The sequence below is a fragment of the Cryptomeria japonica genome, unplaced genomic scaffold (genome assembly GCF_030272615.1).
Source record: "Cryptomeria japonica unplaced genomic scaffold, Sugi_1.0 HiC_scaffold_479, whole genome shotgun sequence".
NCBI lineage: Eukaryota > Viridiplantae > Streptophyta > Pinopsida > Cupressales > Cupressaceae > Cryptomeria > Cryptomeria japonica.
Genome location: NW_026729299.1, coordinates 81,470 through 101,008, shown reverse-complemented (window position 1 = coordinate 101,008; position 19,539 = coordinate 81,470). Strand labels below are relative to the sequence as shown.

Below are 19,539 nucleotides of genomic sequence, written 5' to 3'. Positions count from 1 at the left end.
CTTGTAGATGGAGATGAACTCAAACCAAACTGAGGTGAAAAGAACTGATCTTTACCCAACAGGTTGGCAAGATCATGGCTCTGATACTACTGAAAGATCCCCAATCCAATTTTCACCCAATCTAATCCAAATTAAGAGGTTTTGTGCAATGCTTATTTGATGCTAAGTCTTTGGTCGGTGTATGTTTGGATGGGGTTTGACTGGTTTTTGTTTTTGTTTGGTTTGGTTTTGAAGTTTAAGCAAGATTCTTGAATATTGTGTAAAAGAGATTGTTGATTTAAAATAATAAAATGCATAACACATAAGGAAGATAAACAAGAACTTTCTTTTTTGCTTAAAAGAGCAATGAACATACCATTAACATGTGCTCATAGGTCTAATGTAAAAGTCCAGCCAATAAAAATATAGAAATCAGCTCCAAATAATGGTAAAACCCTAAATAGACTCTAGGGTTTGAAATCCTTCATCCCAAAATGTAGTGGCTAACTAAAATAGAGTTGGATTTAGATAGTAATGACCTCTAGAAGGTCTACCCTGCAACCAATTGTAGAAAATCTACCCTCAAACTGATAGATCTGCTCATAAATCCTCAAAGAAGGTTGTCATATGTACATTGAAGTTGTATTCTGATGGAAATCGATACCCTAAGATATGGGTTTTCGTCCAAATCTCCCAAATCTTCCAGAAGTTGGCGTTCCTAGAAGCCCAAAGCTATTGAAACCCTCATGCAAACTTTTGATTTGAAATTGGAGAGGTAAGAATAAATCCAAGTAATAAACAAAATGTCTTTTTATTTATTTTGGGGCTACTATTTGGCCTTAAAATCATAAAATATCTTTGAGGGTCTAATTTCTCATTGTGAACTTGGCCCCCTTTTAAAAAACAACTCAAGTTACTAGGATGGGGGACACTTTTTACTATTCATCTTATGTTTCTATGTTACTATTCACATAAGACAACTTTAATATTTCAATTTTAACCATGGATTCAACCCCAGAACTCCAATCTAAAAGGCCCAAAAAGCTCCCTGTTGAGTTTCACAACCCTTGATTGGGTCCCCAAACCACACTGTTGACCTACGAGACCCTAATAGTAAGCCAACCTTCGCTCAAGTCTAAGATGCCTAAGGCACATTATAGTCACCTAAAATCACCACAGTCTTGTGTGTTGGGATTTAGTTTATTTGTATATGCTTCTTTGTTTTAATATAATTTTGACCTTCTTCTAGTTTCTTCTATGCCTTGAGTTTGGTCTAGTTTAAATTAAGAATGCTCTCTGAAATCTATAGACTCTCTAGGAAGTGACTTCAGGTTTGCATTGCATACATGCTTCTAATATTTCATCACTATCAATGCTATCAATTTCGCTCTTGAGCTCCAATTCTCCTTCAATATTCAAATTTTCCTCCTCTTGTTCATCCAAAAGGCTAGAGTTAGTATAGAGATTCTTAACATACTCTCTAGCCTAGTCTTGCGCGATTTCCTCAATATAGCTTGTATCCTCCAGGTTAGCTAAAGGGATTCTAATTATTATGGTGTCATCAACAAATTATGAGATATCCTCTTTTTGGCAGTCTACAATACCATTTGATTTTACAAACAATCTCAGGCCTAGTAGAGCCTGGAATGTGTTAAAAGGTTCCACCACCTCAAAGTCAACACATTGTTTGATTCCTTTGATATTAACCTCTACATTCTTCCATGTGCCTAAAGTTTTCATTCCAAAGCCATTAGCTAAACAAACATTCATGGGTGTTTTAACTAGTTTCAATCTGCCTAATTTTTCCCATGTTGCAGAGGGTATGATATTGAGGTCCACTCCAAGATAAATCATTACATACTTAACCTTATGATCATTTAATTGGACATGTATAAGTAAGGGACCATCCTTCTAATTCTAGTCCTCTGAAAGTTTATTCACATATGGCTACTTTAACTTAACTACCAAATCTTTCTCTCTAGCCATGGCAGCCTGATCCTTTAATATCCTAACATCTTGTTTAGTAAAACATGCCACGTCTTCCTATATCTATTGCTAAATGGATTGCTTTGCCTATTCTATTACCTTATCATGATGCTTCTTATCCAATTGGAACAATGTCAATTTATTGGCTTCCTTAGCTTCTTCTAGGCTATAATAGTCATTGAATCCTTCTTTGTTAAATTTTAGGATCAGACTGATAAATATAGATAGCAAAATTAGAGAATCAAATCCTTGAACACAAAGAACACCAAAATACCCTAAAAAACACCTCCCTCTTGGAGATGAAAAACCTAGCAACTAAATCCAGATCTTTATTAGACAAATCAGTATGAGACTTTACAACTATACTTCAACACTTGAAGTATTCAGAACAGCAGGGTAAGCATAGTAGAATAACACAATAAGAACTTATCTGGAACACAACTTGCAAATCAAGGAGAATATTCTGTGTCTTTCAAGTTTGTTGACCCTAGAATGAAGTCGTTGTCATTAGGGATGACTTTGTTGTTCTTGACAGTATCTTCACTGTCCTTAAGTATATCTTCGTTGACTGTGGAATGATGTCCGCTGACCTTAGGAGAAGGTTGTTGCTGATAGGAATATAATTCGTTGATCACTGTGTAAATGCATTATTAAGATGGACCCAAGCATGTAACAAGCAAAGCAATCAAATGTGATTATTGGGCTAGACCCAAATGTGTAACGTGAGGTAGCATGGAAGGAAATTAAATATAATTATTGAGCTAGACCCAAATGTAACGTGAGGAATGTATTATGACAATGTAATATAATTTAGATAAACATGCAAGCCGACTTAGTGGTAATTGGGGCCAAATGGTTGACATAAAACTATCAACAAATCGAGTCATTCTACAATCATATACCACGGATATAATTTCCTCTTCTATATCAGCCAACTCTCCTTGTGTGAAATTACTTAAGGATATTGATAGGCGAAGTTGAAGGCTCTCCTTGTGCGAACTTGAAGGCTCTCCCTATGTGATTCTGCTCCAGCCTATCTCAGACATCTGTTGTTGATCTCCTTTAGTCATATGTTGTTGATTAGAGTTGCATCCATCATTGCTCCGCTAACTTGTTGTTTGGAAAGCAATCTGAGATAAGTTCGCCATATTGTAATTGCCTACATTTGAGACAATACATATTATATTTAAGGTTGGGTTTTTCACCTCCAAGAGGGAGTTTTTCCCAGGGTATTGGTGTTTTTTGTCATGTGCTTTATTGTTGTTATTGTTTATTCATAGTTTAATTATAATCTAATTGCTTAAATTAACATCTGATTGCTTAAAATTAACATGGTATCAGAGCTTTAGGTTCATTCAAAATAATCAAATTATTAGTTGTCCTTCACTTTCAGTTTGATGGTTTAGTTTTGCAAGATGGTTACAGGTCTGAAAGTAGAGGATAGACTTGAAGGTGCCCTCAATTTTACATCATGGAAGGTTTGTGTCCTCCTTGCTCTTGAAGAATTAGAGCTATTACAGTTTGTGGAAGACATGGATCTGACTGAACCTTCGGATCCGGAAGAGCTAAAGCAATTCAAGAAGAATGCTCTCAAAGCAAAGAAGTTCCTTATTGATTCTATGAAGGATCATCTTGTTCCAGTCATCTCCAAATTGAAGACAAATCGAGAGATGTTTAAATATCTAGAAGGGATAAATGAGATCAACAACATGAACTGGACACTTACATTGAGGCAGCAACTTCTTCAAGTCAAAATGTGCAAAGGAGATTCAGTCATGTCCTTCTTCATGAAGATTTCAGAATTGAAGGACCAACTCAGCGCCATTGGAAGCGAAGTTGTGGACAAGGATATTGTCATGATTGTTTGAATGGTCTTCCTGACTCTTGGGATCCTTTCATTCAAAGCATAAGTGGAAGAGTTGAATTCCCTTCCTTCGATCACCTTCGATCAGATTGCATTCAAGAGGAGTCACGCCTTGCTACCAGAGAAATGCATAAAGGCTCTCCTGGAGGAGATCAACATGTGCTTGCATCTCAACATGTTCGAAGAAAGGGAGACCATTGGAAGAAGAACAACTTCAAAAGAGATCTAGAGATTTCAGACCTCCTACTTTCGATTCAAGGAAGAAGCCAAAGGGATCTTTCACGTGTCTGTTGCTTCATATGCGACAAGTTTGGACATTATGCCAAAGAATGTCAGAATCCGCCCATGCAAAAGGGGGCCAACCTAAATGAAGTTGCAAAATCAGAGGATAATGAAGACTATCTCTTCATTTATGCCTTGTCTAGCAATGTGCCAATCGATAGTAACACTTGGTTGATAGACAGTGGTGCATCTAAACACATCACGGGATATCGGGAGCATCTCTCAGACTTGATGGAGAAAGAGTCCAATCTTCATGTGGTAATTGGTGATGATGCTCAGTATTCGGTAAGAGGTTTTGGTAGCACTTCTTTAAATTTAGAATCTGGCATGTCCTTACATCTTAGTGATATTGTATTTGTCCCTGGAATTAAGAGGAATTTAATTTCTATTTCTGCCCTAGAAGATAAAGGTTATCAAATAGCATTTTTTGAGGGTAAAGTACTTGCATGGCCTAAGAAATATAGTATTAAATATTCTCATGTTATTGGAAATAGATATGATAGTTTGTATAAGCTTTCAGCTAACCCCATTTGAGCACTCATTCATGAAGCCCTTGAATCTTGCGAACTATGGCATAGAAGGCTCGGTCATCTTCACTATCAGGCACTTCCTTCACTTGAAAAGATGGTTAAAGGTATACCTAAACTTAATCAATCTCATGATGATGCTTGCAAAGATTGTGCATTAGGTAAGAACACTAAAAGTCCATTTCATAAAAGTGAAAGTAGAGCTAAGGAAAAATTAGCACTTGTTCATTCTAATCTATGTGGACCCGTGTTTGTTCCTTCACCTAGCAGATTTCTATACTATGTTACATTTATTGATGATTTCTCTAGAAAGACTTGGATTTACTTTCTAAAATTTAAAGAATCTAATGAAGTGTTAAGTAGGTTCAAAGAATTTAAAGCTCTAGCTGAAAATATGTATGGTGAAAGGATTAAAGTGTTAAGATCTGACAATGGAGGTTAATACACCTCAAGTGGCTTCAATGACTTTTGTGTAGAAATAGGAATTAAGAGGGAGTTCTACGTTCCCTACAATCCTCAGCAAAATGGTGTAGTTGAACAAAAGAATAGAGCCATTGTTGAAGTTGCCAAAGCTATGATTCACGATCAAGACCTGCAAACCTCCTTATGGGCTGAAGTATCCAAGACTGCAGTGTACATTCAGAATAGATGCCCTCATCGTGTCCTAAAGAACACAACTCCCGAGGAAGCTTTCACTGGAGTCAAACCAGATATCAGCCACCTAAAGATCTTTAGAAGTCCTGTATATGTTCATGTGCCAAAGGAAAAGAGTATTAAGTTAGAGTCTTTAAAGTATTTAATGGTGAAATGCTAATTCTCGTTCTATATGTGGATGATTTATTTCTAACTGGTGAAGATAATCTCATCATTAGGTGTAAGAAAAAATTAACTACTGAATTTGAAATGAAGGATCTAGGTATAATGCATTACTTTCTAGGGTTAGAAGTGTGGCAAAGACCTAATGAAATTATTCTAAGTCAAGGTAAATATGCTATTGATATTTTGAAAAGATTTGGTATGATGGATTGTAAACCTATGTCTACTGTTATGGAAACTAACTTGAAGAAGTTGAGTATTTTTGCAACTAACTCTGATTTTGCAGATCCTTCAGAGTACAGGCAGTTGATTGGATCCTTGATGTATCTAGTCAACACTAGACCAAATATTTGCTATGCAATGAGTGCACTTAGCCAATTCATGAATCAGCCAAAGAATGTTCACTTGGTGGCAGCCAAGCACATCCTGAGATACTTGCGTGGAACAGTTGGCTATGGACTGACGTATCCAATCAACACAGTAATCAATTTGGAAGGCTACTCTGATTTTGATTGGGCTGGAAGTGTTACTGACAGGAAAAGCACTTCAGGAATCTATTTCAGCTTGGGTTCCGCTATGATCTCTTGGGCCAGTAGGAAACAGTCCTCAGTTGCATTAAGTACTGCAGAAGCTGAATACATTGCTTCAAGTGTGGCAACTAGAGAAGCAGTTTGGCTTCGCAAGCTAATTGTTGGGTTGTTTGGACAACCTTGGGAATTCACTATTATTTATTGTGATAATCAGAGTTGTATTAAAATGTCTAATGATCGTGTGTTGCATGACAGGTCAAAACATGTGGAAACTCACTATCACTATGTTCTTGATATGGCACAAAGAGGTGCCATCCAGCTGAAATATATCAGCACTGATGAATAGGTTTCATATGTTTTCACCAAGCCTCTAGCTCGAGTGAAGTTTGAGTACTTCAGAGAGAAGCTTGGAATTGTGGAGAACACAACATTGATTGAGAGGGAGTCTCAGTATCAGTGATGCCATTTAGTTTGCATCCTCCACCCTCTGCGAGTAATGCAAGGTGGAGTCACCCTCTGCGGGCAATGCAAGGTGACATTGTATCCTTCCCTAGGAGAAGGTTGAGGTGTAAGACCTCTTCCACCCTGTTGGGTCTCAAATCAGTAGATTGGATAGGTTCTAAGGAAATGTCAACTCCTATGATCAAACCCTCCAATTGACTTGGCCAACTTATAGAGCGAACCTATTTGGTTACTAACTCTCTCACTTTAGGCTCTGCGGGACCTAGGAGGGTATTCCTACTCACTAGTTGTTCCTTCAACTAGTGCTTTTTATAGAAGATTTAGTGTCTTAATCTGATATCTCCCAGTCTTAGAATGGCATAAGTTTCTTAAACAGGCTTATTTGAGATGTGTGTATTGATCTATGTATCTTACAAAAGTATATATGTTACACTTTGGCTAAATTACCTACTATACCTACTCTACTAATCCTAATGCTTAAAAGTAAAGGGTAATTGTTATGGTTAAAGGGTTTGTTTACAAATGAGCAGTGTATTTCCTCTTATTTAGGCTACAGAGTCTTATATTTCACTAGGACTTCATGTATGCTTCTATGAGACAATTTTCAAATCTACCCCTTTGGTAAATCTGTCAGTTACTTTCCCTCAAAAAGATTCGTTAACTGTTTTATTCTATAATTTGCTTGAATGAATTTAACCCTTACTTTAAGAGACCATTCAAGGAAGAATTACCAGGAACAATTACAATTCACAAGTAAGTCTTTTATTCAAACTTATAACGATAAGAACATAAACTTCACTAAGAAGACACAAGCAACCTTATCTTCTTCGAGATAATATCGTAGAACAACTGCCTACTGAAAATATGTTAACTCTCAACACATATGAGAAAGAAAATGCAACTGGTTATTTTTGATAAAAAGTTTAAAAGTACAAAATTGCCTCCATCTCAAGTATCTCTCCTCCCCCTCTCTTTACATTTTACATCGCACATATATATGTGATTGAATGGTTTTCATACCCCTTTGGGTGAAAAGACACCCCCCTTTTAAATAAAAATAATTCCAAATACCGAAATTGCCTTAGTTTATGTAATTAATTGTCACTTTACAAGTTGTTTAGGCATATTAGAGGTATTTTAAGGCTATTTTATGGGTATATAATGGATAAATGGTCTTTAAATGATGTAAATACCCTCTTTTACTCTATGGAGCTTATATATTCATTCTTGCAGGCAATGCAAGATGAAAGTCATGAATGGATCATGACAAGTGGCAGAATTCCTCCCTAGCTAAGAGGGAGTGTTGAAAATAATAGCTAGCTCGGATACCTGATTATTGAATTTTAATGTTGTCAATGACAATTAAAATTCATATGTATTATCTCTCATGTAAATGCATTATTAAGATGGACCCAAGCATCTAATGTGCAAAGTAATCAAATGTGATTATTGGGCTAGACCCAAATGTGTAACGTGAGGTAGCATGGAAGGTAATTAAATATAATTATTGGGTTGGACCCAAATGTAACGTGAGGAATGTATTATGACAATGCAATATAATTTAGATAAACATGCAAACCGACTTAGTGGTAATTGGCGCCAAAAGGTTGATATAAAACTATCAACAAATGAAGTCATTCTACAATCATATACCACGGATATAATTTGCTCTTCTATATCAGTGAACTCTCCTTACTTGTGTGAAATTACTTAAAGGTATTGATAGGCGAAGTTGAAGGCTCTCCTTGTGCGATTTTGCTCCAGCCTATCTCAGACAACTATTGTTGATCTCCTTTAGTCATTTGTTGTTGATTAGAGCTGCATCCTTCATTGCTCCGCTAACTTGTTGTTTGAACAGCAATCTGAGATAATTTTGCCATATTGTAATCTAAGATAAGTTTGCCATATTATATTTAAGGTTGGGTTTTTCACCTCCAAGAGGGAGGTTTTCTCAGGGTATTGGTGTCTTTTGTCTTGTGCTTTATTGTTGTTATTATTTATTCACAGTTTGATTATAATCTAATTGCTTAAATTAACATCTTTCACCAGGGATTTCTTCTTGTTTTTCCCAGTATCAGTGCTAGTCTAGTGAACACATATAAGCTTTCTTCTTTCCTATGTTTTTCTTCTTCTTCTTTTTTATTATCAAGTCTCCTCTGAAGTTGTACTCCTATGAAGTCTACAGAGTCCACATGTTCGTCCAGTGGCAGCCTTTTATGTTAAAATTAGACTTTCAGATTTAATGGAAAACTCATAAACTGAATCTTAATTGATTTGTTGTTTAGTTTAGTGACTTTCAGAATTAGGCATAAACATAAAGATGAACAATAATGAAACACGACACGCAAATACCCTAGGAAAACCTCCTAAGAGGAAAAACCCAGCAATAAAGGCCCATAGGTTTGATTATGCATTCAATTCCAAAAGGTAACAATGTGTACTTAGTTGCAACTCAAATCTGAGATCTATATTCTGCACACTTGCATAAATCTGATCTGCTTCTTTATCATGAACAGGTTTGCACTAGGTTCTTACTTCCACAGGGAATAAGTCTGCCCTTTCAAGTGAATATATTTGCTTCGGGTCTATATCAAATCTGCACCTTGAAGAACTTGCTATCAACAGAAACAAAGTATCATATCTGCACCTTGAAGGACTTGCTATCAGCAGCAACAATATTCGCTATGATCTTGAACAAATTCGCTATAATCTCCTTGAACAGATTCGCCAAGTTCAGTAACAACTTTCACACCTTTAAAGCATATATCCTTTTTCGTTGTTTGTGTGTGTATTGAATAGCAAATGACTTTGTTATATATGAGTTCTAACGTGCAAGTTTACCTTTGGGGTCGGCCCCATATTTTGGCACCCATATTTTATATTTAACCTTCACACGTTACCTTAATTGTTCTGCCCTATTTAAGGGTCACATGCTACATGGGAATAGGACCCAGTTGAGTTTCCACATTACATCAAGAAGAAGGGCCTAGCCCTATAAGGATTCGAATCCTTATTTATTTTCCTCTCTAAGTTACAATAGACTAACACTCCCTCTTAACTAGGGAGGAAAATAAATACATAACCAAATTCACATGGAGAATCCCATGGCATGAATAATTACAATGTTTAAGATTAGGGCCCAGCCCTAATAGTACAATCAATATACAATTTGTGATTTGATCACACAATTACATTACAATGAACCTTTACATGATCTTCTCTTGCAATGCCTGCAAAGGATGAAGCCAACACTTCATAACTTCACACTTTCCTGGGGACCTGCATGTAACACCATGATCTTTCATCATGCACATCCGTAGAGGATGACAGAGACCTTTCCATACGCACACCTACAATAATTAATACTCAAAGATATATATAACTATACAACATAAATCATGCACAACCGCAAAGGATACATATGTTTTTTTACTGAGAAGAACAACCTGTCACCTTGCACACCGTAGAGGGTGAACTCACCTTGCACTCCATAGAGGGTGAGAAATAACTGCCACCTTGCACTCCGCAGAGGGTGGAAAGAACTGCCACCTTGCACTTCGCAGAGGGTGGACTCACCTTGCACTCCGCAGAGGGCGAGAGAGAACTGCCACCTTGCACTCCGCAGAGGAAGGACTCACCTTGCACTCCGCAGAGGGTAGATGATACACCCAGTGTATTATAGAATATAACCAGAACACTTGTTAGTTTCAACATAGAATAAAGGAAAACATTTGTAATAATCAAGTAACACATTTATCAATTCCATCATTAGAGCAATAGATCACAATGATTAGAAACCAACAATAAGATTTTACTGAGATAAAGAGTATTTTAAAGATGTCATGGGACTCCCTCTAAAACCCTATCTAGAAGATAAATCCACAAAAAATTTATGACTTAAAGTTGGAACCAAACTTAAATCTAAAACAAAATTTAACTTAAAGATGGATCAACAAACCAATAGATCAAAGGAGGAAATCTTCACGATTGTGAGGATTTGATACGTCATTTATGTTTGCATCTTCTTGCTCATCCTGAATTTGATAGTCCCTTGCAAAGTGGCCACGCTTGTTGCATCGGAAGCATCGGATGTGGGATAAGTCTCTTGGTCTTTTCTTTGAAGGAGGGGTAGGAGAGCTGAAATCTCTATTTATCTTGAAAACATTCTTCTTCCAATGGATGTCTTCCTTCTTAGCCAAGAGGACATGTTGCTCATCATAAGGGTTCTTAATTTTTCCTTTCGCAGCCAACCGAGACTCTTCTTGAATGCAATCTCCCATTACTTGATCAAACTTAGGAAGCTCAACTCTGGCACAGATTCCTTGAACAAATGGTTCCAAAGAGGGAGGAAAACCATTTAGGGTAGTCATAGATAAGTCATTGTCTTCAACACTCTTCCCAATGGTGGCAAGTTGATCTCTCAGCTCAGAGATTCTCATGAAGTAAGCAGCAACAAGTTCTTCTTTCTCTAATTTGATGTAGGAGAGTTGATTCCTTAAGGCAAGGATGTAGCTGGTATTTTTGACTTCGTACATCTTTTCCAATGTAGAGAACATCTCCCTAGAGGACTTCGTCATGGAGATGGATGGCAGCAAATGGTTTTTGACGGAGTTTATTATTATCCTTTGAGCTTGGAAGTCCTTCTTCTTCCAATCTTCTTTCTCACTTGCACCCTCAGGTTCCTTAGCATTCTTGCTAACATATGCAGCAAGATCATTCAATGCCATCATTATCTTGACCTTCCAAGAAGAGAAATTTGTGTGACCTTCCAACCTATCTTCAGACCTAATATAAGAAGCCATGGGGACTAAACTTTTGATCAGCAGGTTAGAAGGAAGCACAAATCTGATTACAGCCTCTATACGAACCTAGGGCTCTGATACCATGTTGAAATTAGACTTTCAGATTTAATGGAAAACTCGGAAACTGAATCTTAATTGATTTGTTGTTTAGTTTAGTGACTTTCAAAATTAGGCATAGATGAATAATAATGAAACACGGCACGCAAATACCCTGGGAAAACCTCCTGAGAGGAAAAACCCAGCAATAAAGGCCCACAAGTCTGATTATGCATTCAATTCCAAAAGGTAACAATGTGTACTTAGCTGCAACTCAAATCTGAGATCTGTATTCTGCACACTTGCATAAATCTGATCTACTTCTTTATCATGAACAGGTTTGCACTAGGTTCTTACTTCCACAGGGAATAAGTTTGCCCTTTCAAGTGAATATATTTGCTTCGGGTTTGTATCAAATCTGCACCTTGAAGAACTTGCTATCAACAACAACAAAGTATCAAATCTACACCTTGAAGGACTTTCTATCAACAGCAACAATATTCGCTATGATCTTGAACAAATTCGCTATAATCTCCTTGAACAGATTCGCCAAGTTCAGTAACAACTTTCGCACCTTTAAAGCAGATATCCTTTTTCGTTGTTTGTGTGTGTTGGCTTGACGATGATTGTAATGTATTCATCACTTGTTGTCATTGATGAAACACTCTCACACACACATATGATTACATTGACTACCAGTGTAACTTCAATTGGTTTACACTGACAATCGGCATGTTTAAGGTCTATCTCTAACCGGTACTTTGTGTCAACCGACATGTGCTTAAGAGATAACATGTGGCTACACTAAGTCAGCATCAAAATGAAGATGAAGATGGAGATGGAGATCAAGCGGAAGATTCCAGGACAACGATTCACATGTTTTGTTCCAACCAGTATTGACTGTTCTAACCGGTATTTGATTTTGTGATGAGTTACTAGCACTGTTTTCTTGGCAGTCATTTTGTAATGAGTTATGATTACTTGTCTAGATACACTGCACCTAGGAAATTGTGTTTTGATTTCCTTAGGCCGGCATAAGATTTGAATGTCTATTTAAAGACATCTTAGTGAATCATTTCAAATATAATACTGAAAGTGATAGAGAGGAGATTATGCGAAAAGAGTGAAAGCTTTTGTTGAAAAGCGAAAAGTGTTAAAGATGAAGAGCATTGTTGAATGTACTTAGAATGATCTGATCAAGCAAGTATTGTGCTACGCAGAACAGATCAAACATTCTTGTTGTTTTCTAATCACTGCAACAAAATCAAATCCCCTAACCGGGTAAGCTCTAACAAGCTTCATTGTACAAATCCTCTAACAAGGTGATCTATCAGTTTGGATTCTTAAATCCTCCAGCGAGTTTACTCCTAAATGGGTCTTCAGAAATAAGCTGAATGAGGATGGCACAGTGATTAGAAACAAAGCCAAACTGGTGTGCAAAGGATATGCCCAAGAGTAAGGAGAAGACTATGGAGAAACCTTTGCTCCTGTAGCTAGATTGGAAGGAGTTCGTATGCTTCTTGCATATGCATCTTTTAAAGGCTTCAAAGTATATCAAATGGATGTAAAATCTGCATTCCTAAATGGTGTACTTGATGAGGAGGTGTATATAGAGCAACCAGATGGATTTGCCCTATCTGAAGATAGTGACATGGTGTGTAGGCTACATAAAGCCTTATATGGTCTAAAGCAAGCACCTAGAGCATGGTATGAACACCTGCATTCCCATCTTGTGAAGATTGGATTTGAGAGAACAAGTGAAGATGGCAATATCTACTTGAAGTCTGAAGGAGATCAGATCCTGATCTGTGAGGTATTTGTTGATGACATTATCTTTGGTGGAGATGACAAGATGAGACATGAATTTGCATATGAGATGAAGAAAGAGTTTGAGATGTCACTCATAGGGGAGATTAAGTTCTTCATTGGACTACAGATCCAGCAAAGGAAAGATGGAATCTTTATCACTCAGTCCAAGTATGTCAAAGAGGTGTTGAAGACCTTTGGCATGGAAGATAGCAAACCGGTTGGTACACCGATGGTGACCGGTTGTAAACTATCCAAAGAGGATGACTCTGTATTGGTTGATAAGAAGGAATACCGATCAATGATTGGTAAGATGCATTATGTAGTGCATAGCAAACTGGATATTGCACATGCAGTTGGCATTACTGCAAGGTTCCAAAAAAGTCCAAGAGAATCTCACTTGGTTGCAGTCAAGCGGATTCTTAGGTATCTGAAAGGAACTATTGACTATGGGTTATGGTATCTATACAATAATGATTTTAACCTGAAAGTGTTCATAGATGTTGATTGGGCTGGTAATGTAGATGATCGGAAGAGCACAACTGGGTGTGCATTCTTCCTCGGTGGTAGACTGGTCTCATGGATGAGTAAAAAGCAGAGTTGTATCTCTCAGTCTACAGCGGAAGCAGAGTATGTTGCAGCTTTCATGAATTGCACTCAAACAATTTGGATGAAGCATGTATTGAATGGCTTCAAAGTTCCAGTGTCTGAACTGGTAAGTATATTTTGTGACAATACTAGTGCAATTAATATCTCCAAGAATCCGGTTTTACATTCTAGAACCAAGCACTTTGAGCTTAAGTATCAGTTCTTGAGGGAAAAGGTTCAGAATAAAGAGATTGCACTGGAGCATGTTTCCAGTAAGGAGCAGTTAGCAGACATATTCACTGAGCCTCTCCCAAAGAATACATTTATATACTTAAGAGGTGAATTAGGGGTACTACCCCTTCAGGAGGTGAACTAAAGGTATATGCTCCACACCAGTCATGTATTGCATAGACAAATTTTTCTTTAGGATTGATGTGTTGAAGGACGCTACTCCTCAGGGGGAGCGGCATAATGGAACAGGGAAGCTTGTGCCTCCACTTTGACATTGTTGTCAAAGGGGTAGAAGATGTGAAGCGGAGAAGATATCTGCAGAAATTGGGGGAGAAGATGTGAAGTGGAGAGATATCTTTGTATATTGTCATCAATGCCAAAGGGGGAGATTGTTGGCATTATGTGAACCGGTATGTGGACATCATGACATTGTATGTTGTCATTGATGTCAATATGTTCAAGAGGTGTGAATTGGCAGATGTGAGAACTGGTATAACACTGTGAACCGACATTTGTGCCAAAGTGAAATGGTGTGTTTGTTCAAGGTGAATCGGCATACAATTATGGCAACCGGCACATGGAAGTGTTGTATGACTACTGGTTGGTAGTCTCAACTTCAGGGTTTCTGGTTGATGTGCTTCAAGCCTATGTGGCTCAACTGGTGATATTGTGTGATGAGTTAGCATTGTAAAGAAGAACAGATCGTGTTGCCACATAATCCTGTGTGCGTGAAGGATCTTGCATGAGGGAGATTGTTTCTATCTACCTCAGGAATGTGCGAAGTCTGTTAAACAGTGATAACGTGTGATGGGTTATCAGCCGCCATAAAATCGGTGGAAATGGACGATGGAGAATGTCTTGAGATTGGATCAAGACTGTCGCATTTAAAGCACTGTGCTCAACGGTCAGGATTGAACCGTTTGAATTCCTTAACCTAACAGGTTTAGGGTTTAGGGTTTATGCTACTGACCTATCTATTTTCCTATGAGGTCAATGTTGTGTCTTGCTCTAAATTTGTTGGCAAAAGTTGTGTGTGTGTGTATCCAAGAGAAGGGATACGTAATTCTTGCCAAACCAAAAGGAGAGAAGTGATACCTACAGAGTGTAAGTGCAGAAGGTGAAGAGGAGCTTAAGTGGATCTGCATTGATATTGAGTGTTGTTACCAGATCATTGTAATACCTGTTGATGTCTAACCACCTCAACAGTTGGAAAATCCCTTAACAGGGTAGCCTTAACCGGCTTGTTGAAAATCCTTTAACAGGGTAATTCAAAGCTACCGAGTTCGAAATCCTTTAGCTATTGAGTTCTTTAAATCCTCTAACAAGGTAACCTTTAACAGGGTTTAACCCTTAATCGAGTATTGTAGCCATCCCTTGACTGGGTGATCTCTAACAGGATCGGTTCCTAGCAGAACCTATTGTAATGTCTCTAACCAGACAAGGATCCTAACAGAGCGGACTTCCAAAGAGTTCAAAAATAGTTTGTGGGTATTCATCCCCACCGTGGTTTTTCCCAGTTGGGTTTCCACGTGAAAAATATGTGTGTCGTGTGTGATGCTTTTATCTTGTGATGCTTTGCTATTGTCTGTCAAGCATATGATGGTTCTGTGTTTTATGCCTATCAATAAAACATGTTGAACTAGCTGTTATTATGATCTGATGATAGATTACCTGTTTATGCATAAGGGTGAAATGGTAGTGTAGTCTCGAGTTGAGTGAAAAGCTAAGTGAGTAACCAATTAATGCTTGTCTCAAACATTCTTAGCTTTACCAGTTGCACTCTGTTTCAAACCGGTGTCGTTGTCTGCCAGTCATTTGAAGTGTCTACGGTTAAACCGGTTTAGGACTGTATTTTTTTCTGTACTGATTCATCCCCCCCCTCTCAGTACCGGTTTGGTACTATTCGCTCATCATTGAGTTATCATTCTCTCAATTTCAGCTAGTCAAGTTCTAACTAATTTGAAACCGTTAATTAAGATTGATTGCTTAATATTTTACATACCTTTTTTTTCATCATTGTCATTGTTAAGCTTGAAGTCTAAGCATAGAAGGTAGACATAGTCAAGTGAATTATATAGGAAGATGAGAATGACTAGTATTGAAATTTTGAGTCGGATGAATGGCTTGAACAATAGACGATGTAACAAGATGTAAGAAAATGAGGATAAGAAAACCTCAAACCTCTCTCAAAATATTTATTTACTTTTAAAAAAGGTCAATTTCAACAAATAATCGTCGTATATGAAAGTCAATAAACTGTGGCAAGGAGGACACAAGGAGAACGAACCTGCACAAGAATGTTAAATGCTTACTAGTACGTTAATCAGTGTATTTCCTTATTTGAGCTTTCTTTACCTTCACGATGTTCATGCGCTTCCCTGTATCACAATTGTTCATAAGTTTTTCCTTTTTATCCATTTCTTTGCCCACAAGTTTCAAGTTTTCCTATTTCATTTTTCTGACAAAAGGTAGTGGTAGTTGGTTGTTACCATCCCCAAAGAATTCCTCTCAAATCCAAGAAACTTCAGTTGCCACTTTATATATATACATATATATATATATATATATATATATATATATATATATATATATATATATATATATGTCCTCTCTATACCACAAATTATTATTGTAGTCATATCAATTCATTTTGCATTTGCAAATCCAATCTTGCTCATAGTTGTATTCAAAAGGTTGACAAGTCACTGCTTAGTCGCTTACACTAATGATGTTATCAATGATGCTGAAACAATTTTGAGCAAAATATGTGATGTTCTCAAAGCCCACGAAGACAGATATAATGGTGTCATTGTTGATATAGAGAATATGCAAAAGGATGCTTCTCGTTTTGCAGCTTCACTCAAGGCATCACTTTCTCAATGGGCACACCAGGTCAATGATTCCCACTATGTTAACTCTAAAATACAAATCCCTTAGTAATAAATAGTACCTTCAATTCATACTTGTTGGATAGATGCGCGTATAGGGCAAGAAAGCGATCTGGATTAAAGTGCCCAAGGAACAGGTGAAACTAGTCCATGTTGCGATTGAGGTTAGTTTTCCAAAACTTTGCTACAACTATTAATGTTTTACACTCCAAGCCATTTTTTTATGCTTCAATAGTGTTTGGTGAATTGCAGGTGGGATTTTGGTACCACCATGCAGAGCCTTCATATGTGATGTTAGTGAATTGGATCCCTCAAACTCCTCCTACCATCCCTGATAATGCTTCTCATCAAGTGGGAATCACAGCTTTTGTATTCAACAAGGAGGGAGAGGTAAAAACATAATCCAATTCTTATATATTGTAGTTACTCTGCTTAATATTCTCCTCCTATCCATAGCAATGTAACTGTCAAGTGTGAAAAGACATTCACTATTTTGAGTGGTTGTTCGTGTTAAGAGGATTTTCTTTTCTTACATAACTGGGAAAATGTAAAGTTACTATAATGATTACCCATAAATTTTATTTTAATAGTGGTTGTGGGTTAGTGGTTTGAAGTGAAAAATCTGATACATAAATTATCGTGACAATGGCAATATAGGTTCTAGTAGTTCAAGAAAAGTGTGGCCCTTACAAAGATTTCGGGTTGTGGAAGATGCAAATAGGAAGGATTAACTAGGTATCAGGTTTAAATATCCTCATCAAACTAAATTTATGGCAATGCCCTTTTTCATGAACGCCCACTAATGCAATTATCGACTATTTATTTCTGATAAGGGGAAGGCATTAAGGAAGGGGTCATACGAGAAGTTCAGGAAGAAACAGGTAAATGTCACCTAGCTAACCATTTTCCTCTGAATCAGGATTTTTACCTTCTGTTCAATATAATTTTCAACTTTTTTTGATAATTTGAAGAATATTCATGCGCTTTTATAGATTGATACAGAATTTGTCCAAGTGGTTGGGTTTAGGTAAGAAAAACTTTCATTACAGAAAGTTGTAACTTGTTTCATGGTTGGTACGAAGAAGGATAAGGTTGAAATAGTAATTTTTAGCTCTCTAATAGTTGTGGGTGCATAAATTGCAGGGATGGTCATAATGCCCCTTTCAAAAAATCTGATCTGCTCTTCGTGTGCATGTTGAGATCTGTTTCTTCTAACATTGTTGTGCAAGATACAAAAATTTCAGCAGCCAAGGTACATGTTTAAGCATATGGTGGTAATTCTATGTCGCTAAATTGGAATTTAATTTGGGTTCAAGCAATTTTTTGTTTTTGTTTTTCAATGGATGGCGATGGAAGAATTTGCATCTCAACCTAAAAACCAACAAAGCAGACTTCTAAAAGATATAATCGGCATGTGTGTTGCCAACATGGAGGGACGATGTAAATGATTTTCGAGCATTAGGATATCGTCTAACTCACGCAAACCCTCTGCTTTTTATTGCGGTGTCGTTGATTCTCAATAATCGGACTTTGCAAATTTGAAAACATAGACAGAATGGATGTCAGCAACTTATTACATCCACTGTAATCAGGGCTAGATATTATTAGTCCTAGTCGTTTAAGTCAATTGGTTTTGTATTTAGAATATTTAGGGATTAATTTTTACTTTACTTGTATTGATTAAAAAATTTATATAAAAATAATAATAGTTTTTGAAAATGAATATTCATCTTTGATAAATTGAGGATGTAAATTTTTCATAAACAATATTTAAGAAATCAATTAATAGTATTTATTGATATTTTTATTGACTAAATTTTGTTTACTATTAGAACTTTCACATAACACAAGATAATTAATAAGTTTTTGTGCAAGACAATATACATGTCTTTGCTCCTCCCATTTTACAAAAATTGACACTAATGTTTAATGCATGGAAGCATATAAAACATTTTAAAACAACATTTCATCGTTCTAAGTTTAGACTTGATGGTTTATAAATAACAACATTTATTATAATACAAATAAAGTCAACATTGTTATTTATACGTATTTAAATTTTGTATCTCAACATTGAGTTAGTAAAGATTCTATTAATATATGATTACATATTCAAATAGAATCAACAATAACAAATCTAAAAGCATTATTCTTTACCAAACAAAATGAAACTTCATAACATTTTATTTAAATTATTTGTATATTATTAAGTACGATAATATATTTATTTAGTATTTATAATAGATTATTGATTATAAAATTTAATCATGTGAAAATTGAAAAACAAAGATATAATGGATGTCAATTACTTCATTAATATATTTATTGAGGTTAGTTCTAGATAATATTAATGCATGCAATTTATGATCCTTTATTATTTATTCTTAGTTTATGTTTGTCAAAAAATTATTAAAATATTTTCATGTAAAAAAGATATTTTATAAAATTAAGATGTAAATTTCTATTTAAAAATATTTAAAACACTAATTAATGATATTTATTAGCAGTCAAGAGAACAAACATCAAATGGTGTATTTTGAAAGTCACCCCGCAACCATTTACCTATAGGACCACCTTGACCAAAAATTATTTCTAGCAAGGACAGAAATCACAAAGTACTAAAGGTGCCAAAAAACCATGTGAACACAAGCCACATAGATCTAAAGAAACCCAAAAGCTTTATGGTAGAAAAAGTATCTAGCCATTCCAAAAAAACACAAAAAATTATACCCAAGAAATGGA

General features: G+C 36.3%; 1 protein-coding gene across 1 annotated transcript; it reads left to right on the top strand.

The window, feature by feature from the left end:
* The first annotated feature begins 11,426 nt into the window (after positions 1 to 11,426).
* Positions 11,427 to 18,061, top strand: LOC131871887 (nudix hydrolase 8-like). Its single transcript, XM_059216017.1, has 6 exons — positions 11,427 to 11,533; positions 16,603 to 16,801; positions 16,896 to 16,961; positions 17,050 to 17,187; positions 17,790 to 17,824; positions 17,941 to 18,061. The coding sequence occupies exons 1-6, from the start codon at positions 11,427 to 11,429 to the stop codon at positions 18,059 to 18,061; spliced, it is 666 nt and encodes a 221-aa protein (XP_059072000.1).
* The last annotated feature ends 1,478 nt before the right edge of the window (positions 18,062 to 19,539 follow it).

What these genes read in the sequence shown, in the direction of transcription:
- LOC131871887 (XM_059216017.1), top strand. Translation starts at nt 11,427, where the DNA reads ATGAATAATAATGAAACACGGCACGCAAATACCCTGGGAAAACCTCCT. An exon ending in TAGTCCATGTTGCGATTGAG is followed by an intron (nt 16,962 to 17,049) that starts GTTAGTTTTCCA and finishes GGTGAATTGCAG; the next exon opens with GTGGGATTTTGGTACCACCA. An exon ending in GTCCAAGTGGTTGGGTTTAG is followed by an intron (nt 17,825 to 17,940) that starts GTAAGAAAAACT and finishes CATAAATTGCAG; the next exon opens with GGATGGTCATAATGCCCCTT.